Source organism: Lynx rufus, unplaced genomic scaffold (genome assembly GCF_022079265.1).
Source record: "Lynx rufus isolate CCGP_SWC_20201006 ecotype Redwood Valley unplaced genomic scaffold, mLynRuf1.p SCAF_13, whole genome shotgun sequence".
Classification (NCBI taxonomy): domain Eukaryota; kingdom Metazoa; phylum Chordata; class Mammalia; order Carnivora; family Felidae; genus Lynx; species Lynx rufus.
The window spans coordinates 8791141-8813467 of NW_025814827.1; the positions used below are offsets into that span (position 1 = coordinate 8791141).

Genomic DNA, 22327 nt, shown 5'->3' on the forward strand with positions numbered 1-22327 from the left:
CTGGCTGAACTGCTATGGGCTGTTCTGTGAAGGACTCCAGCTCTGCTGTCAACCTTTGAAAGGCTATTCAAATGCAAAAGACTCAGAAGGTAAGGATGCTTGGCCCTAAAATAAAATTGTTATAAAGCCTCCAAGGGTTGGAAAAAACCTGGCTGTGTAATCACCATAGCTGGGCTTTGTTTAAATAAGAGTGTTTGAGGAATGTGTTCAGGATTATTTAAACTCAGACCATGTAAACTCTAAAGAATTCAAAAAGTAAGGGTAAACACTTAAATGACTTTAAAGATTTGCAAGATAAGAGGTTATATAAGTTGTATAGTCATATATAATTTATGTAACCTCCTTCCTTCATCCTGAGGATCAAGTCATTCTATACAGCATGTCTGGGGGGAACAAATGTGGGGAGGGGAGATGGAATCCATGTGTAGGTATATAATGAGATCATACATCCTGGGTTTTCTAGGGTCAGGCTCAATATAAAATATTGTTTTGGGGGCACCTGGGTGGCTCAGTAGGTTAAGTGACCGACTCTTGATCTCGGCTCAGGTCATAATTTCAGTTTGTAGGATTGAGCCCCACATCGGGCTCTGTGCTGACCGTATGGAGACTCCTTGGGATTTTTTTCCCTCCCTTTCCCCTGCTCACACACACACACTCTCTCTCTCTCACACACAAAATAAATAAACATTTTTTATTATTAAAAAATCCTTTAAAAAATAGTCTGGCTTGGCAGACAGTGTGTTTTGGGGTTTTGTTTCTGAAAATACGGCCACCATTTTACTTCACTGGGATCATTTATTCCCATACCCTTATTTTGCAAAGAAGAAGGTGAGACCCAGAGAGGGACTTACCAGGGCTAAGTACAATTCCTGGCATATAGGTACTAGCTAAATATTTGCCAACTGATGCAATTTGGGCCGATGGCTTGCTTAAAATTAACGAGTTGTGGGGTTGGAACTCTTCCTCTGGCCTTCTCAGCTGGAGACCATCCAGCCTCCTGTGTGCGGGAACCAGGCCAATACTGACCATGGAAGAGAGAGTGTTAGCAGCCACAGATCCTTCAAGCAAGTGGGTTTGGGATTAAGTGAGCCCCTTCAACTTTGTTGGGACCTCTGGGCACCAGTTACACACTTCCCCAACACCTGTCTTACTGGCCGTACATGACACCATTTTTATAGGCCCTTCTAGGAAAGTTGTCTTGGTCTAAGTCAGGTCTCCAACCTACCCCCCAACTGATTAGATGGAGGATCAGGTCCAACTCGATTGTGGCCATCTTTATAAACTGGAAAGAACACTGGCAGACAGGCAGTGGACCCACCAGAACTACCCTTAGGGGACAGATAGAAGATGTAGGGGATGCTGTGATGGGCCACCACACTCCCCTTCGGTACTGAGGCACTCATTTCTTCTGCTGCTGGCTTTATTGGCTGTTGGCAACCCACTGCTGAGTCCCTCTTCTAGAACTGCCCTCAGCCAAGTGGTACTCCTTTCCCAAGAGCGGCCAGCATCCAATACGTAGTGAGAATACAAAGGCCTGACCCCACCATCTCAATTTGGAAAAACTCTGAAAGGCCACCCCAGCTCCAGCATTCCCCAAGGGGTGGGCTGAGGCCTTTGTATTGACTACATCAAAGTCCAACTTCTCCCTCAGCCCTCACTCCTCACAGATGTTGATCCTGAGAGTTCTCCCCAATTAACTTCCTGCCTACCAATATCCACCTCAAGAGCCTTTTTGCTACAGAATCCATCCTAAGACAGAGCGAGAAGCGTGCCTAGAGACCATGGGAGAAGACTGTGAACAAAAGCCATGAGGTAGCAGACACCACAGCCTTACAGAAACTTTTCGTAAGTCAGGTGCCATAATTAAAAAGAGAGAAGAAAAGTAGAGAGAGATCAAATCACTTTCTCAATGCATCCTTAAAATCAGCTGAAGTAACTTAAGTTGTCTCCCTTCCAACCAAAAAAGAATCTCTCAGGACCATACTCAGCTGAGCATCTGCCTTGCGTCCTTATCGTCTTTCCACTTCCTGCCGTGATCCTGGGACCACATGACTGGAACACGCTGCCCACATTTGTCAGCCTCTCCCTTTGAGGAACTGGCCAGTGTTCTCTAACCCCCAACTTGTGGCGGCAGTCTCGTTCCGAATCAACTGATGACCCAGAACAAAGGTGCAACCGCCCGTCTGATTCTGAGTACAGCATGTCCCCCTGGATGCTGCCTTGGACTGCTGCCGGCTCCCCTGGGGGCTAGTCTGACAGCAGGATCATTTTCTCTAGCTCTATCCCCTTTGGCTCTGGCTCTTCTTCTCCCTCCATTAACCCATGATGTTGAGGGTACAGCCAAGTACATTCATGTTCTAATGATCTCCATTACTTTTTGGCTTTAGTTTCCCCTCTAAGAAAGTGCAGACAGGGCTCCTTGCAATTTTAGGCTTTTTCCCCTCGTTTCTTGTTCTCTTGGTTTGCACGTTTCACTCCTCAGCAAGAGACGTCTTTAAGCTTTAAGAATTCATTAGGTCAGGGGCCCCTGGGTGGCTCAGTCGGTTAACTGTCTGACTTCAGCTCAGGTCATAGTCTCTTGGTTCGTGGGTTCGGGCCCCAAGTCGGGTTCTGTGCTTACAGCTCAGAGCCTGGAGCCCGCTTCGGATTCTGTGTCTCCTTTTCTCTCTGCCCTCCCCTGCTCATGATCTGTCTTTCTCTCTTTCTGTCTCAAAAATAAATAAGCATTAAAAAAAATTTTTTAAAGAATTCATTAGGTCAGAACTAAGGTTTGTGGAGAACATCTAACTAGTAGAATGAAGTTTTCACAGTGAGGCTGAAATATGAGTTCAACTATTTCTTGTAATAATATACAAGGTGATGGATCATAAAAAGTTACTTTTCAAATGGGTTCATGTACTTATTTTCAGAAAAATGTTAGTATGTAAACTTTTAAACATACACAAAGAAATCATATGATGAACCCTCACATACCCATTATCCAGTCTAATCTATATAATTTTTTTTAACGTTTATTCATTTTTGAGAGACAGAGACAGAGTGTGAGCAGAGGAGGGGCAGAGAGAGAGGAAGACACAGAATCTGAAGCAGGCTCCAGGCTCTGAGCTGTCAGCACAGAGCCTGACAAGGGGCTTGAACCCACCAACTGTGAGATCATGACCTGAGCTGAAGTCGGACGCTTAACCGACCAAGCCACACAGGCGCCCCCAGCCTAAGTGATCTAAAATGTACATATTTATTTCTACTGTGCTCAGCTGAAATGAGTGCAATCCATAGATAATGAATCAACAAATTTACCTGCAGGTAACTGAAGGTCACCTTAAAATGACAACTACTGATCACATTGTTTGATTGACCCGAGTCATTGTGCTCCTTCAGACATGCATTCCCATGACTCCTACGGTGAATTGGCAGGCAAAAATGAATGGTTTTTTCTATAGATCTGTTTTTTAAAAATTTTTAAATGTTTGTTTATTTTTGAGAGAGAGAGTGAAACAGAGAGTGAGTGGGGGAAGGAGGGAGGGGCAGAGAGAGAGGGAGACACAGACTCCGAAGCAGGTTCTAGGCTCTGAGCTGTCAGCACAGGGCCTGATGCGGGACTTGAATTCACAAACTGTGAGATCATGACCTGAGCCGAAGTCAGCTGCTTAACCGACTAAACCACCCAGGCAGCCCTATAAACCTCTGGAATCGTTCCTTTCTACCTGCATCCTACTTTTTAAAAAATATTTCTTTTTTTAATGTTTATTTATCTTTGAGAGACAGAGAGAGAGAGCAGGGGAGGGGCAGAGAGAGAGGGAGAGACAGAGAATCCCAAGCACGCTCCTCACTGTCAGTAAAGAGCCCGATGGGGGCTTGAGCTCAGGAACCTTGAGATCATGACCTGAGCTGAAACCAAGAGTTGGACGCTCAACCGACTGACCCACCCAGGCGCCCCTATCCTACTTTTATGGTTTTGGACCCTCACTAGTCTCTTGTCTGTGTAACTAGATTTTACATTTTCAGATTTTAATCTGTCGTCTGCCCCACACCCCACCCCGTATTTGCTTCTCTCCATCCCTCCCATTCAAGCAGACGGTGAACTCTGAACTATGAGACGTTGAGAAGGTCTGAAGCAGAACAGGAGGCAGAAGCAGGCAAAACTCTCTGGCTTTTGTTTTCCCCAAACCCAAGGAGCTTGAGGGAAAATTAGAGGGTTTGCAAAGGAGAGAAGGGAAGAAGGCTATTTGCAGGTGTAGATAGTGTTTAGAGGCAAAAATAGAATTTCTTGGTGGGGGGAGTCCCTGTCAAGGGGGAGCCTGGTTCTGCTTCCTGCGAGGCAGCAAGTTCCCACAGAGGCATGGCTGCTGGCTACATCTAGGTTGGGTGACCATAAACAGACTCACAAGAGATGCCCCGATCCCCAATGTGGCACAAAGGTTACGGAGAGCGGCTGGGCCCGGAGGGAGGAGAGCCAGTGGTTTTCTCAGTGGTACCAAACGTCTGATGAAGAGCACATTGCCTGTCCACCCCCATCTTGACACTGGGTGAGACTCTGGGGCTGTGTGGCACCACCCCTGCTGGTGAGGTGGGGAAGATCTCAGCTCAAGTCTCCGGGGGATTGTCTTGGAGTCACTTTCGTAACTTGTCTAAGTTCACACACCTGCTAACACGTGGCACAACTGGTTTGGACAGCTCGGAGCCTGGAGCCCGCTTCGGATTCTGTGTCTCCTCTCTCTGCCCCTCCCCTGCTCGCACTCTGTCTCTCTGTCTCTCTGTCTCTCTCAAAAATAAAAAACAAAGAAAGAAAGAAAAGGAAAAAGAAAGAAAGAAATTGGAGATGAAATAAACTGTACTATACGGGGGGCACCCGGGTGGCTGAGTCAGTTAAACATCTGACTTTGGCTTGGGTCATGATCTCAGGGTTGGTGAGTTCAAGCCCCACATCGGGCTCAGCACTGTCAGCGCAGAGCCCGCTTGAGATGCTCTGTCTCCCCCTTTCTCTGCCCCTCCCTGGCTCCCTTCCAGCTCTCCCTCTCTCTCCCTCTCTCTGCCTCTTTCTCTCTCTCTCAAAAATAAATAAATAAACATTAAAAAAAAAAAAACTGTACTATGCAAACGTCTGGTTTAGGGATAATATTGGGAAGAACACTAACAAAGGGCACTTTCATATGTAATAATCCAGCCCTGAGGCCCTACTGGGACTTCAAGGACAGTTCTGCTCCTGAAGGCTGAGCTCGCTGGTGTCTCAGCCTGGACACAGCCTGTTCCCCTCTCCTGAAACATATTGCCCAACTCTTCCCCCCACCTCCCCACCTTCCATTTGCAAACTCCTATCGATCTTCTGGTCTCAAAGTAAGATGTCACCTCCTCTGGAGACTCTTTCTGGAACACACCTCACCCAAACATTTGGGTGACACATTCCTTCTCTGGGCAATCTCAATAAGCATGCTCTGGCCCTTTAGTGCTAAAATGCAACCCCCCCCCCCTCATTCACCAACCCATCAGCCTACTCCTCCTTCCCTACAGCCCCTACCTCTAACTAAGCTAGCAAGCTCCTGGAGAGTAGGGGCTGTGTCTTGCTTATCATTGTATTTCTAAGGTCTAGAACAAGGCCTCACACACAATAGATACTCAGTATTTGAATATCTGTTAAATAAAGCGAGGTACAAATATGCCCTCTGAGTCATCAAAGACAGATTCATTTACGGCCCCGAGAATTTCAGTGCCAAGCATGTCTTATTATAATTGAATTTCTTGAAAATTGGCAATCCAAATACAGCTCGAATATAGCATAGCTGGTCACCACCCACCCACAAGCAGATCGTCATTCCTCCTTGAAGGGCTCGATAATTCTTTGGCTTGTCTCATTGCCCCTAAGTAAATTCTTGAAAAACATTAGCTGAGTAATTGGTAAACATAATACATCTCTCCCTGACTACTGTGGGGACAGAATTAACTGCATAAATTCCTATTGTTTACCATGACTCAGAGCTGAGGGGTGTTCTATGTTTCATAAATTATAGGAGCTGGAACAGGTCTTTTCCTCCTAAAAACATACCAGAACCCAGTATATACGTGAGGCCGGATGCAGCAACTGCAAGACGGCTGTGAGAATCTAGAGCCTGGATTCTAGACAGCCCTGCCTTCAGTTGTTTACAGTCTAATACTAGAAGATAGTGAGCAGCACACCATTCCCAAACTTAACCGGGCCTTCTGCTCAAGTTCACAGATTTGTATTCCGCTCTCCCTGTACCTCAAGCTGGTTAATGAGAAGTTAATGAACTAAGGCGTCAGCCAAGCCCTAAACGAACAACTGTCCTAAACATCGACTAGACTGATCAGCCACAGACGTTTCACAATGAATGATGGGGGGAAAATCAGTCTTACTCACAGCAAACCGTGCTAGATTAAAATGTCTCCCACAATACCATGACAAGCAGTTGGGCCATTAAAATTACAAATGGCCACTTAAGCTAATGTATTTTGTTTGCCTGATGCCCTCTGGAGCTGTACATCTCTCTGCCAGAGATGACACAGATATGTGATCATCTCGGTGTTTATCTTAGACTGGAGTAAGAACAATGAGGTCTCCTATAAAGTTTTGGATGGCTGGTCTTAGGACACAGCTGTCATTTCTCACAGCACCCAGTGGACTCTGGGTACAAATGATGTATTTCCTCATAAGGAGGTGTAGACTTTTTTTTTCCTGTCTGGCTTTCATATCTCCCTCAGCCTTATTTTATAGAAGATGAGACTTTGACTGATGGGTCCAGACCTGGAGATTGGAGCACGCTGAGCCAATAAGTTTCTTCCCTGGGAATCTACAATCCAGGCTAAGAGATTCCATTTTCAGTGTGACTGGTTTACAGACAGCACGTATAAATGCAGAACTGGGAGGGGTGATTTCTGCCACATTTATTTGGTCTGTGCAACAAATAAAGCCAGAATGCAGTTAGAAAAAATTACCAGTTTGAAAGAGGACTTCAGCTGCCTCCATTTAGAACGCGAACATCCCACTTGGGTTCTTCTTTCCAGCTTGTCTCTGGGCCCAGGTGAAAGACCCTGAGAGTGTAAAGGTCCCCTGATGGGAACAGAAACTACCCCCTCCACCGACAAGGGCTGCGCTGAGCCAACAAAACCCCACCCACGACTGCTCCAAGGCAATGATGGATTTGACCACGTTTTCCTTACATCAACCTGGACATATTTTTGGCGCTTTGGAGATAGTCTTTGAGACGCTAGTCCACCAGTCCGCCGTCTTCTCAGTGTTGGCCTCACTGAAATAAATATATTTCTTGTTTCCAACATCTCCACTCATTTCTCTGCCTTTGGATTTTTGTCAGCGGCCAGGGGCCGGACCCGGTCTGTTTGGGACCCCTGGAGCGAGGTGCTCCTGCACCCCTGTGTGCTGGCTACGAATTTTTTCTACTACCAATCTGCTTTAATCTAGTAGTCAAAAGATGCATAACTAATACAGTGGCCGCGTTGTGGCATATATAAACTGCAATAGGAATTTGGAAAGAGGAGGCATTATTAACACCACTGGTCAGCACTAGAACCCAGGTACAGCGGGGCCTACAGGCATGTCTTTCAACGATCCTCCCACCTCACTGCTACATTTAACCCTTACACTTCTTTGATTTTGTCCAGAGGATACCACGGTCTAGGATGTTGTCAAGAAATACTTGTGGGATGAATTAAGATCGGTGATATGCTGGTACATGTTTAACTATTGGCCTTGTTGGGGGGGTCGAGGCACAGGGAGGTGAGCCCTGATTTGCAGCCTTTGCCAATTTCCAAGGTGTAGATACTCTATCCATGGCCAATTTCAAGCTATCACTGTGAAGTCGACAAATGCACAGTTAGAAAAAGACGCACAGTTTGGGGTGCCTGGGTGGCTCAGTCGGTTAAGCGTCCGACTTCAGCTCAGGTCACGATCTCATAGCTTGTGAGTTCGAGCCCCGCGTCGGGCTCTGTGCTGGCAGCTCAGAGCCTGGAGCCTGCTTCCGATTCTGTGTCTCCCTCTCTCTCTGCCCCTCCCCCGTTCATGCTCTGTCTCTCTCTGTCTCAAAAATAAATAAACATTAAAAAAAATTTTTTTTTTTTTAAAAAAGAAAAAGACTCACGGTAACACAACATCCTACAGTATTTCTACCATATACACATGACAGGTGTAAATCACCTCCAGAGCATGGATAATAGTAGCATGCAGTCAAAGTATTAGGAAATGGTGAGTACTGAATGAATATTTATTAGTCTTGTTTTCATGTAATTTATTTAAGATATTCAAATGCTAATGTTAATAATGGCCGTGTTTAATAACTGGCAAAGCTCCTGTAAATGTGGTTATCTACTTTTGCAAACCGGCACCAGTTGGTTTCAGCACACTACTAATTGGGATGAATGTTGGTTGGTCAAATTCAAAAACAGGTTTATTATCCGATTAATACGATAGCTAATACAGAGTAACCTCACCTAAACCCCCAATGCTAGGGCCTGGCACGTGCATTCTTGTGTTGTTGTTCTTCCTAACTCAGAACCTTCTCATTTCCCGTGGAAGCTGTTCTAAATCTTTACCCACCCTTCTTCCGGAGGAAGTAATGCCCCACCCTCTCCAAGGCTCCCCACCCCCACCCCACGCTCCTGCTCTCCCACACCTCCTCTGGGACATCAGGCCATTAATTGCAGTCAGCACATCCCAAACCAAACTCATTAGTTTCTGCCTGAACTTGCTGTTCCTCCCCCTTCTCCACCTATTTTACACCCTAACCACAAAGAACTATTTGTCCCTATCTCATTTAACGCCACCCCAATTCATTCTGCCTACCAAGCTGCAACTCAGTACGGTGGTTCTCCACCTTGGCCGTATTCTAAGATACCTGTGCCCAGGCACTAGAGCCACAGTTCTAGACTTCGTTAGTCTGAGGTGTGGCCTGAGCACCGGGGCAGGAGGGGGGCTTACAAGATCCCCACATGATTCTGATGTGCAGCCAAGTGCAAACCACGGCACTGTAGTCCCATCCTTACCCGATCTCTCAGCATGTATTTATTTATTTATTTTGACTGGCTGCCAAAGACCAGTCAATTCTGCCTCCAAAATGTTTCCTAAACCTATTGCGCATCTCCACTTCTACTGTCCTTGCTCCATCACCACCTCACATGGATTACCACCGTGGCATCTTGACCTCTCCTCCCACAATCTCTGTATTAGTACATCCTCTTGCAATCACCCGAGTGATTTTTCCAAACTGCAGGTCTGGTCGTGTCTCAACACCCACTGAAAAGCCATTAGAGTGACAAGCATTTGCACCACAATATCTGGATGCCAGAAATGTAGCATCTCATTCTCTTTCTGAATCAAATTAAAGTCACTCTGAGCATCCATTTTCCAGGGGAGCGGCTTATTAGTGAGAGTTTTCTTTCCTAGAATTGGACAAGACTCCCAGGAGTCTTAAAGGGCCAGGGAGTGTGGGGAAAACCCTTCTAGCTCCATTTTTGTCACTGCTGGGACGTCCTTTGTCCATCTTGTGAGGTACAGTTCCATTCCTTTCCATTCAAGCAGGTCACAAAGGTCTTTCCTCTAGACTTCCACGGCATAGGGTCTGGGGTCTGGCTTCCCTGGACATAGCAAACAGCCATTCGCAATCTGGGGCACTGAGTGCCCCTGGGTGCCTAGGGGTTGAACCACCCATGGGCCTCCTACCTCTGAACACTTAGTCCCTTCCCTGTCTTGGGGAAACGGACTACCTCCTCAACCCTGGAAGTCTTCCTTCTCCCAAAGGAACCTGTTTCAGAGTTCAACACAAAATCCTGCCTGCTGCAGGGCACATGGCTCGACAGCCTGGAGCATTTCATCTGGCATAGAGGAGAATCCTGGCCCTGGCCTGGTCTGAGCAGGTCACCTCCCTGGGCTGGGTCTCCCTTTTCCTCAGTGCCTGCAGGTAGCTATGACTCTCCCTGTTCTAGCCTTTTGTTATAGACTTGGTCTTGTCTACACGTTCCTCCTTTCCTTAACCCCGTGGAGTTACACAACATAGAAGGAAGGAGTGGTGTGGTCAATGATTAAACAACCTTATTGTTAGGTGGCCAGGTGCTTGCAGAATGCAGCATCAAGGCAAAAAGAACTCCTAGGAGCTGAGTTTGGGACTGGTCCCTCAGCATCCTTCTTGGCCTCTTCTAGCTGTCTCTCCGGGTATGCAGGGAACATAATGAGCTGCCTGTAGTTCCCCAGCCATAACCCTTCTGTGGCCTCCATAACCTTGCTCACGCTGATCTCTCTGGCTTTAACACCTCCCCCCCCCCGTTAACATTCACTTACATGTCACCTCTCTAAAAACAACTTCCCAAATCATCTCTCAAACATTTGATCCACGCCTTCATTTTAGACCTTATCATGTTACTATTTTTAATATTCTACATGGTATTAAAAATTTTTTTGATGTTTATTTATTTTTGGGAGAGAGAGAGAGAGAGAGAGAGCCAGAGAGTGAGCAGGGAGGGGCAGAGAGAGAGAGAGAGACACACACACAGAATCCGAAGCAGGCTCCAGGCTCAGCTGGCAGCACAGAGCCTGGTGCGGGGCTTGAACTCACGAACTGGGAGATCATGACCTGAGCTGAGATTGGATGCTTAACCCACTGAGCCACGCAGGCCCCCCTATGTGGTACTTTTTAAAAAATGTTTATTTATTTTTGAGAGAGAGAGAGAGAGAGAGAGAGAGAGCATGAGAGGGAGAAGGGCAGAAAGAAAGAGGGACAGAGGCTTCAAACAGGCTCTGCGCTGACAGCAGTGAGCCCAATGAGGAGCTCAAACTCACGAACCGTGAGTCTGATGGTCAACTGACTGAGCCACCCAGGCACCCCTGTACGTGGCATTTTACACACACCGTCAGCTGCATACTCACATGCACACGTTATACTGGTGAATTTCTTACAGATAGGAATTGGACAGTTTTGAGGGGCTGGTTTCGGGCTTTGTTTTTGTTTTTAAGTAGGCTCTATGCTCAACCTGGAGCTTAAACTCACGACCCTGAGATCAAGTCACATGCTCTAGTCACTGAGCCAGCCAGCGCCTCTAGGGTTTTTCTTTTTAATCTTTGTGTCTTCATCACCTTTCACCAGTCAGGCACATGTTGGCTGGATTTCTAGAAAGTTAGAGCCAAAAGGGGCAATTGAGATCATCTCATCCAGCGGTTTTCCAACTCTGCTTTAGTTATACGATCCCTTTATTTCAAACAAAATCTTACACAGAAGACCCAATATTTAAATAGGTAAGAGCAGAGAGGCTGTAGTTAAAGCAGAGGAGACGCGGTGCCGAGAGAGGTCCATAGACCCGCCTGCACAAGTCAAAATCAAAAACCACAGATTTTGCCCAATGCCTTCATTTTGCCGATGAGGCAACCATGGCCAGATTTCTATTTTGCATAAATCTACTCCATCCCACATCTTTGGAATGTTGTTGCTTTATTCTAGTCTAGAATCATCACCATCATCTTCTAGAATCATTACAGGCTCACAAGAGGCATCAATGACCCATTTTTAAAGCCTTTCTGGAATAAACGATTTCCTTTGCCATGTATTATATATCCTATTAACCAATTCTTCAAGAAAGGTGTTTACAGGCAAGTTATTACTGTGTCAGGATTGCAGAAACATGTATTCCAATTATACTGTGGTTCATTTTATTGCTTAAAAATTTTTTTGCCCTATAATATTGTGTGGGTGTTTGTGAAATTAAACTGCTTGTGTCGGTGCCGCAGAGCTCTGCCAACGGGCCTCAAGACTCTTCCATGCTGAAGATCCTCAGGAAGTATCTGTAGTCTCTTGTTATAAGGTCCAATTTGGCTTTTGTTGTTTTTAAACAATCCAGGAAGCTGACCAAAGCACTCCCTTCCTTTAAAAGCCACAGTGCATTGAGATGCAACTCTCTTTGAGGTTGGAGGTATTTGCTTATACTTACCAGGCCTTGGGTTTTTTTGTTTTTTTTTTTTTACATATTTTTAAAGTTTTATTTATTTAAGTAATCTTTACACCCAATGTGGGACTTGAACTCATGACCTTGAGATCAAGGGTCAGAGGCCCTTCTGAGGAGCCAGCCAGGTGCCCCAGGCCTTGGGTACTTTTAAATGAGAAGGCAAGCCATTGGAAATTCTCAAGGTCAGCTCGCAATTGACCGGAGGGCTCCATGCATATTGTGAATTCCCCGCAGAGAGGGCGTTGTCAATTCTATCACACTCACTGCCCTTCTAGTCTGACCCTTCCTCTCCTTTTCCACCATCACCATTGTGAGTCAGGCCTCACCATTTCTAGAGGTTGCTTCCTGACAAATTTCACCGCCTTCAGTTTCAATTCCCCTGACCCACCTTTCCAGCTGCAGTTAGAGAGGGCCTTTGCAAATGCATCTGTGTTCCATGGAAGGGGTGGTGACCAAAAGGGACTTCTGGGATGCCGATCTTGTTCTGTTTCTTGATTTAGGTTCTTGGTTACATGGATGTGCTCACTTTGTGAAAATTCATCAAGATAGGTATTTATGATTTGTGTGTTTTTCTGTCTTTGTGCATCACTCTACCATAGCTGGTTTAATTGTCCTGTTAGAAAATAATAATAATAATTGTCCTGTTAGATTGTGACCTAGGGACAGGATTCCTTCATTATCTTCGTATTCCAGTATCTATTTTTTTAAATGTTTATTTATTTTGAGAGAGAGAGAGAGAGAGAGCATGAGCAGGGGTAGGGCAGTGAGAGAGACAGGGAGAGATAGAATCCCAAGCAGGCTCCACACTACCAGCACAGAGCAGGACTCGGAGCTTGAGCCTATGAACCATGAGATCATGACCTGAGCCAAAATCAAGAGTCTGATGCTTAACCGACTGAGCCACCTAGGTGCCCCTGTATTCCCGAATCTAGAACACAGTGGCCATTCTAAAAATTCTGGTTGAAATGTTTATAGGAATAAATGATTAAATAAATGAATGAACAGAATTGAAGTCTCAGGTTACAGGGAATGAGGGATCTTTGGGCTGAATGATTAGATATAGAAGAATGGAATTATTAAATTTTGCCGGGGCATGGGGGTGGAGAGTGGAGTAGGGAGCACACCCTTGTTCTGGAGGGAGGAAGGTTGTTTAGAAGCACTGGATTCCAGGGGCACCTGGAAGGCTCAGTCAGTTGTGTCTGACTTCGGCTCAGGTCATAATCTCACGGTACATGGGTTTGAGCCCTGCGATGGGCTCTGTGCTGACAGCTGGGATCCTGGAGCCTGCTTCGGATTCTGGGTCTCCCTCTCTCTCTGCCCCTCCCCCACTCGCCCTCTGTCTGTCTGTCTGTCTCTCTCTCTCTCAAAAATAAGCATTAAAAAAAGAAGAAGAAGAAGAAGCATTGAGTTCTGACAGGAGGAAGGCCTGAAAGAAGCCAGGGGCTCTGGGAGCACCTGCCAGCACAAGGCACACTGGAGTCACCATACCTGCCCCACGTCCAGTCCGGCCCCTCTTCTTGACTTTCTCTTTTGCCTCCTGGGACTCACATCTTCCCACTCACAAAAGCACCCACACTCTTCCTTTTCTCTCTCTCTCTCCTTTTTTTTTTTTTTTTTTGCCCCCTCCACATTCCATTGGCCACCAAAGTAAATGCTTCTCAAATCAATTCTTCTTCCATTCCCCTTACTGGTCCTTTTCTTAAGACTCCTGTGGTTTCTTAGTCTGATAGCTCCCAACTGCTCTCCCAATTAAGACTCTTTGTGAAATGGAGCCAATAATGGATATGGACTGATTTTTTTTATTTTGATTTTTTAATTTTTTTTTAATGTTTACTTTTGAGAGAGAGACAGAGAGCGCGCACACGAGCATGCACACGCAAGCAGGGGAGGGGCAGAGAGAAGGGGACAGAGAATCTGAAGCAGGCTCTGTGCTTACGGCAGTGAGCCCTGATGTGGGGCTTGAACTCATGAACCGTGAGATCATGATCTGAGCTGGACTCGGACACTCAACCGACTGAGCCACCCAGGCGCCCCTGTTTAATTTTTATTTTTAAGTAATCTGTACACCCAACACGGGGCTCAAACTCACAACCCCAAGATCAAGAGTGGCACGCTCTACCAACTGAGCCCTCCAGGCGCCCCTAGGACTCTCTTGGTCCTCAGATGTGGCCTGCCAGCATCACTAGCTACTTCTGTATTCAGTATGTTATGATATGTTGTTTTGGTCAAAGTACATGTAGAAAACCCAGCCTCACACAGATATATGGTTGGACAAAAGAGGAGTTTTTTTTTTTTTTTTTTTCAGTACGTAAACTCTGTGTCCAACGTGGGGCTTGACGTTGTGACTCCGAGATCAAGAATTGATGGCCACCAATGGGGCCACGGCCAGGTGTCCCAGGAGGAGTATTTTAATAGCCTTTTCAGATAATTGTGAATGTTCCTCTTGCTACCGCTGTAAAACTCATTAGTGATAGTTTCTTAAAGGGTAGTTGCAAATTTGACTATGGAACCACATTGGTGAACTTTTCCCACTCTGTTTATGTTAAAATCCATGTGCTTTGAACGGATCGTTTTACTCATGTGTGGTTATTGTAAAATTATGCTTTGGTCCTTTGGAAAATAGTGGCTCACGGAGTTATACACACCTTCCAGATGTGGACATCGTTCATTACAGAATATCAAAAAGTCACATTTATTAACATCGCTGTAGCCTGGGCGCAGGGGTCCCAAACAGACCAGGTCCAGCTGCTCGACAAAATCCAGAGGCCAAGAGATGTGTGGTAGCCGAACAGGAAAGGAATTTACTTCAGCGAGGCCAACACCCAGAAGACAGGGGGCTAGCCCCTCCAAGACTGTTTCCAAAGTTCCGAAAACACTTCCAGGTTTATAGGAGGAAAATGTGGGGCTAAGGTGGGTGTGTACTTGCGGGAGAGCAGTGAAGGTCAAATCCATAGTCCTCTTGGAGTCCATTGCGGGCGGGCTCTTGCTGGCTCAGGGTGGTCTTTGTTTTTCGAGGTGGGAGTTTCTGTTTCCATCAGGGGATGCTTTGCCTGTGAGGGCTTCAGCCTGAGCCCAGAGACAATCCGTAAAGAAGAACCCAACCAAAAAGTCCGAGGTCAAAATGGAGGCAGCAAAGTCCTTTTTCTTCACCACCAAACTCATCAGAAAGTCTTTAAGTATGGGAAAGCTGCCAAGTTCCCAATGGTAAATAGAAGTTTTCCAAAGTCCTGGTTTTCAATTAAAAATTTGAATTTTATCATTGGCAAAAATTACTATCAGTTGTGTTCCTTAAAGCGAACGGCTCACTTTGTTTATATTTAAGAGAATATCTGCCAAATATTCAAGTCTGAATCACCACGCTTTGTGAGTCTTCAGTTCTTTCAAGTAAAAACGGCATTTCAGGAAATGGGGATTTCACTTTGCAACGCAAAACAATTTCAGAAAAGCTTCCCAAGATAACCATCGCTATTCCTCAGCATTCAGTAGAAGTGCATTACTTAGAGTTTCCATTTCATCCTACAGGATAGTTTAAAAAGACGTGTACTGAAGAGTCAAAGTCTAATAAATGGATACTTTTATGGCTTCATTAGGGACATTCTTTTTTTTTTTTAATTTTTTAACGTTTATTTATTTTTGAGAGAGAGAGAGAGAGTGCAAGCAGGGGAGAGACAGAGAGAGAGGGAGACATAGAATCTGAAGCAGGCTCCAGGCTCTGAGCTGTCAGCACAGAGCCCAACTCGGGCCTTGAACCCACAAACCTGAGCTGAAGTCAGAGACTTAACCGGCTGAGCCACCCAGGCGCCCCTCATTAGGAACATTCTTAAGGGAATCTGGCTTTTTTTCTGCGAGTACATAATGGTACCACACTTTGGAACAGCTGGACCAGAGGAAAGAGATTGAGAAAAAAATAAGAGACGTCATAACTCAAAGAGTTATGGCCTAGAGGGAGAATTTAGGGAGCCACAAAGGAGGCATGAGGACAGAGGAGGAAGAGACTACAGAAGACCCCCTAGGGTTGGCTGATTTCAAAACTAAGGATTTGATACATCTTTGATGTACCCGGCGTATTTGACTCTGGAGGTGATCCTTTAGTTTTTTTAGCAAGCTTTTAATTTCTTTTTTTTTTTTTTTTTTTGGAAAGGTTTACGTGTCTTTTTTTTTAATGTTTATTTATTTTTGAGACAGACAGAGAGAGAGAGAGAGAGAGAGAGCAGGGGAGGGGCAGAGAGAGAGGAAGACACAGAATCGGAGGCACAGAAGTCAGACGCTTCACAGATTGAGCCACTCAGGTGCCCCGGTAAGCTTTTAATTTCAAAACTGTTTTAGGTGCACAGAAATTGAGAGTTCCCATATACTCCAAATCCAGTTTAACATTTGACATTACTATAGTATACTTGTTACAAATAATGAACCAATATTGATACATTATTATTAAAGTCTCTTCTTTACTCGGATTTCCTTAGTTCTTACCTACCATCTTGTTGCTGTTCTTGTTCCAAGATCCCATCCAGGGGACCACTTTAGATTTAGTTGTCACCTCTCCTTAGGCTCCTCTGGGCTGTGACCCTTCTGATCATTTTTTAAAGATTTTTTTTTAAGTATATTTATTTATTTTGAGAGAGACAGGGAGCAAGCAGGGTAGGAGCAGAGAGAGAGGGAGACAGAGGATCTGAAGCTGTCAGCACAGAGCCTGATGGGAGGCTCACACTCACCAACCATGAGATCACGACCTGAGCCAAAGTCAAGACACTTAACTGACTGAGCCACCCAGGCACCCTTGATCATTTTAACACTCTCCTCCTCTATATGACAAAAATCTTTTCAGTAATAGTAATCAAGTAAAGCAAACAATATTAGTGGCCAGAAAAAAAAGCAGTCAGTAAAAGCTTTCCTTTATTGAATTTCATACGGACACTCATATCAGGGAAAAATAAATAAATATCACAATACAAAAAAGGAAAAAAACTAACAAGCAATGCTTCTTTTTTAAAAAATATTTTATTTTTTTATTTTTTAGAGAGACAGAATGCGAGTGGGGGAGGGGCAGACAGAGAGGGAGACAACAGAATCCAAAGCAGGCTCCAGGCTCTGAGCTTTCAGCACAGAGCCTGATGCGGGGCTCGAACTCTTGAACCGTGAGATCATGACCTGAGCCAAAGTCGGACGCTTAACCGACTGAGCCACCCAGGTACCCCAAGCAATGCTTCTTAATTACATTAATGTGTCATTTAAAAAAAAATTGTTTAAAATGTTTATTTATTTTTGAGAGAAAGAGACAGACAGACAGACAGAGTGTGAGCAGGTAAGGGGTAGAGAGAGAGGGAGATCCAGAATCCAAAGCAGGCTCCAGGCTCTGAGCTGTCAGCACAGAGCCCAATGCCGGGCTTGACCCCACGAATCATGAGATCGTGACCTGAGCCAAAGTCGCACATTTAACTGACTGAGCCACCCGGGTGCCCCAAGAATCTCTGATTTTCAAGAGAATCCCTAAATTCTGGGTTTTATGGATATTTTATGACATTTAAACATTGGCAATTTCAACATCACATAGGACAAATTGGAAGGGTCTAAGGTTGGCTTTGGCCAGCAGGCAGCCAGTGTGCAGCCTCTGCTTTCATGTGACCATGGAAGTAATGGCCCTTGGCCTTGAGAAAAAGGCCCTCACACTGGGCTTCTAGGACTACCCTTTCTGCTGGAGCTTCTTCAGGCTACAGACTCAAGGAAGGGGAAGAAAGGCAACATTTAGAGATGCATCCTGCAACACACACCCACTATCTCCTTCAATTCCTACAGCAGCCTTGTGAGGTAGATGCTATCATCGTCCCCATCTTGACAGAAACAGAAGCTCCGAGGGTATTACACAACTCGCTAAAATTCCTCTTTGCTACTAAGTTACAGAACTAGGACTTGAACTGAGGGCTACCTGATTAGCCTGTTAATTCATAAAGAGAAGGAAGAAACAGTGCCTTATTCCTCTCTGGATCCTTCCAAACACAGGCCTGGGCATGTAGTCAGGGCTCAGTAAATACTGTCGATTGATGATACATTGACTGACTTGAGTAAAGACATGCTTATGGCTGTATCTTTTCAACACTTAAACATGAATTTGAAATTCAGTTGGTCTATGCCAGAGAGACAAAGTCTTCCACCAAATAAGAAAAACACACACATGTTCAAATAAATTGACGATCGGCATTGAGTCATTATCTGAATGGGCATCTAAGAGAGAGTAAATATACAAATGAAGAGAGTTGTGATTACCTACCAGCTTTTCATAAGCTCTTCCCATTCTCTCTGCTTCTCATCCCCCCAGAAAAGAACATTTTCATGGTTTAAAAAAAAAAAAGTCTCTAATTGTTCTTCCACGAGCACATCCTGAACAGGTTTCCATACACTATAAACCTTCCGTTAACGTGAGTGGCTGGTGCTGATGACAATTATATCTCAACTATGCACAATGATTCATATCTCTGTGTCAGTATTTCACAATCTGGAGCTCAAGTTACACGCTTAATCCAATGAAAAACCATGAGAGGCATTTATAGCCAAAGTATTCGTTGAAAGATTCCCCACCTATAGAAACATACAGAATAGCTCCAGGGAAGAGTATCATCATTTTCCTAGAATTTTGGCAAGAAACTGTTAAGGAGTCCCAATAAAGGAAGAACATTTCCTCCTCTTGATGGCACCCAGCCAGCTTCTGACAGCCTGGTGCCAGCTTCCCAGAGCTACAAATGGCTTGGGGTGATTTTATCTGGACTCGATTATCCTAACTCACAACCTATAGAAGTAGGAAAAGAAGAAACACAACGGTGAGATGTGAAGCAATAGCAATGAGCCATGACCAATTTAGAGATGAAGTTCAAAGTAGAAAACTGAGCCACAGGCTTCATCTAAATTCAAACTGTAGGGATGCGGGTGGGGACATGGAGAAGCGGGAACCCTCTTGCGCTGCTGGTGGGAATACAAACTGGTACAGCCTCTCTGGAAAACAGGGTGGAGTTTCCTCAAAAAATTAAAAATAGATCTACCCTATGACCCAGCAATAGCACTGCTAGGAATTTACCCAAGGGACACAGGAGTGCTGATGCATGGGGGCACTTGTACCCCAATGTTTATAGCAGCACTCTCAACAATAGCCAAATTATGGAAAGAGCCTACATGTCCATCAACTGATGAATGGATAAAGAAGTTGTGGTTTATATACACAATGGAATACTACTTGGCAATGAGAAAGAATGAAATCATGCCATTTGCAGCAACGTGGATGGAACTGGAAGGTATTATGTTGAGTGAAATAAGTCAGTCAGAGGACAGATATCATATGTTTTCACCCATATACGGATCTTGAGAAACTTAACAAGATCATGGGGGAAGGGGAGGGGAAAAAGTAGTTACAAACAGAGAGGGAGGGAGGCAAACCATAAGAGACTCTTAAATACAGAGAACAAACTGAGGGGGGATTGGAGGTGGGGGAGAGGGGAAAATGGGTGATAGGCACTGAGGAGGACACTTGCTGGGATGAGCACTGGGTGCTGTATGTAAGCCAATTTGACAATGAATCATATTCATAAAAAAAAAAAAAAGAAGTTTTGCTTTCAAAGAGTGAGAAGAAAGGGAAGAAACAATTCCCATTTTTTCCTGGCTCAGAGTATCTAGTGTTAAAGTCAAATTTTAATCTTGTAGATAATGAAAAAAATTACAGTATCAGTTTTTCCCTCATATCTTAAGAAAATATGTTGTAAAAACTAAAAAAAATGTCAAACTGTAGGTACTAAGGTAGACAAGCCTCAAAGAAAGTAGTGGTTTTAGAGAAATACAAGGAAAAAACCTAAAATATTCCTTTGACTCCAAGTGGGGCCAGAGAGGCAGAGATTATTTTTCCTCCCTCTTGAGAGGGCTTGAAATGGAAGTCATGGACAATAAAAATGATTTCTATAGAATTCGTTGTACTAAAATATCATTTGTAGTAATATCACACAAATATTAAAATACAAGAGAGTGACCATAACTTATTCATGCATTCATTTACAAAGTATGTTTAGACACCCACAGTCCCATATTTCTGCCCTCAAATCACTCACAGACCAGGGAGGGGCTCAGTCACAAAGACAAATAGTTACAAGACAAACTGATAAGTTACAGAACAAGAGGATGGGGAGCACTGGCGAAGGAGCAGCCTGACTCCTTCTTTAGGGTTGGAAAGCTGGGTGAAGACCTGAGAATCCGGGGCTGGGGCAGGGAGTTTCCTGTCATAGGTATAGTTGGGCCACCAGACCGACCATCATACACAGTTTGAACCAAGGCCAGGATCCACGCACAAAGCCAAAGCCCAGAGCCAGAAAGTCATAGGGTGGATGAGACAAAAACAGGCTGGACAGGACAAAGGGCTCAGAGGCAACTCTCACTGTTGGAGCACAGAGCCCCAGGTCTGGGAAGCCAGAGATGGCCCACCAGGAGCCCCCAGAATGGAGCTGCACATTCAGTCTGCTTCTGTTTTTTTTTTTTTTTTAAGTTTACTTATTTATTTTGAGAGGGGAGGTGGGAAAGGAGCAGAGAGAGAGGGAGAATCCCAAGCAGGTGCCACACTGTCAGTGTGGAGCCCGTTGCGGGACTCGAACTCGTGAACTGTGAAATCATGACCTGAGGCGAGGTTGGGCACTTAACCAATTGAGCCACCCAGGCGCTCCAGCCTCCTTCTGTTTTGATTTTTATGTACTTGTTGGGGGCATTGATATGTGGATGGATCAGTCAAGTTTGAAGGTTAAGGGTGTGATAAAAGGAGTACATTACTCTTTTGGGGGGCGTGGGGGAGGGAAGTTTTCTTAGAGACATGGATAAATAGAAAGGTGTTGAGCCGGTGGAGACAGGGAGTGAGGGAGACATGTGTGCAAAGGCAGGAAGCGTGTTTTGGGCTGGGCAATGGGATAGAGGGTCATGGCTGCCATGACCATGAGCCTGGGCCATTAGGGGAAGCCTTGGGTGCAGGCTCCAGGGCTTTAACTTTATCCCATAAGCAAAGAGGAGACCTTCTCTTCAAATGAGGAGGGGTGGTGCCGAACCCTCAGGTTCCCAGGTAGGCCTGAATGGTGACGGTCACTACGCTCTTGTCTAAGTCCCAGAGATTAAGCTACTGGAGAACAGACGTCACCACCTTGGGCCAAGTAGGGCTGTAGGTGTTCCAGTCACAGGAAAGCTTTGCATGCCAAAGGGGTGCAGACATCAGCAGCATCCGGGGACCACATCAAGGGTGCCTGGGGAGGGTAAGCCGTCCCACTGCCCCAATCCTGGGATGCAGCCATTTATCTGGGCCTTGACCTTTGACCTCTCAGGCACTCGAGGGCAGCAGAGCCTATAACTGCCCTCGTGGGTATTCTCCCAGGGCCCTGTGCCACAGGCAAACACTACATCCTCATAGTGAAAGAATGTTATCTTATTAGGGACACAGCTCATTTGTCCCTGGTCTGTCCCTGGGGGAAAGAGCTGGATTATATCCAAAGTGTAAACATCAGATACTGAGAATCTAACAGATCTTCTTTTCTTCCCATCCATGTATAAATTCACCTGTTATACCATTTTATGTTGCTCAAAGTTTCAAGGACTCAAAGACGATTCCCCCCAAGGGCACCTGGGTGGCTGGGTCAGTTGAGCGTCTGACTTCGGCTCAGGTCATGATCTCATAATTCGTGGGTTCAAGCTCCGTGTCAGGCTCTGTGCTGACAGCTCAGAGCCTGGAGCCTGTTTCACGTTCTGTGTCTCCTTCTCTCTCTGCCCCTGCCCTGTTTGCTCTCTTTCTCCCTTTCTCTCAAAACAAACATTAAAAAAAAAAAGATGATCCCCACCCCCCCAGCCTCACAGCATTCCAGTGTCAGTCATCATCACCTCCTCCTACAGGTGAGGAAACTGAGGCTCAAGGAGGGTAAGTCCTACCAGTCATGAAGCTGAGATTCAAGCCCAGACTTGCCAGAAGCCCCATGCCATGCACTTCTCACCAGCCCACATTCTCTCTCTCCAAGGGAAGAGAGGCAAGACCAGTGCAAGGGCCGCTATCTCCAGGGACCTGGAGTTTCTGCAGATGCTCGCTTGTGAGGCCAGGGGCATTTAATAATCTTATTTTTTTTAACTTTATTTATTTTGAGAGAAAGCGTGCGCAAGCAGGGGGAGGGCAGAGAGAACGGGAGAGGATCCCAAGCAGTTTCTGCTTTGTCACGTGGAGACTGACATGGGGCTCGAACCCACAAACGGTGAGGTCATGACCTGAGCTGAAATTAAGAGTCTGATGCTCAATCGACTGAGACACCCAGGCGCCCCCAGTTTAATAATCTTATAATTCAACTCATTCTTACTGGGCCTTAAAGACATCTCGTGAAGC

General features: G+C 45.4%; 1 protein-coding gene across 3 annotated transcripts in view; it reads right to left on the reverse strand.

Annotated features, from left to right (window-relative positions):
• PIAS1 (protein inhibitor of activated STAT 1) overlaps nucleotides 1-22327 on the reverse strand; it is a 207770-nt gene that overhangs the window by 145498 nt on the left and 39945 nt on the right. The window contains exon 1 of one of the 3 annotated variants that reach the window (XM_047074880.1): nucleotides 12344-12656. The exons of 1 other annotated variant lie outside the window; for it this stretch is intronic. In XM_047074880.1, the coding sequence (XP_046930836.1) occupies nucleotides 12344-12382 (39 nt within the window). In that variant the 5' untranslated portion in view covers nucleotides 12383-12656. Of the gene's footprint in view, nucleotides 1-12343; nucleotides 12657-22327 lie in introns of those variants that run through there. One more of the 3 variants, XM_047074883.1, reaches the window with a different exon arrangement.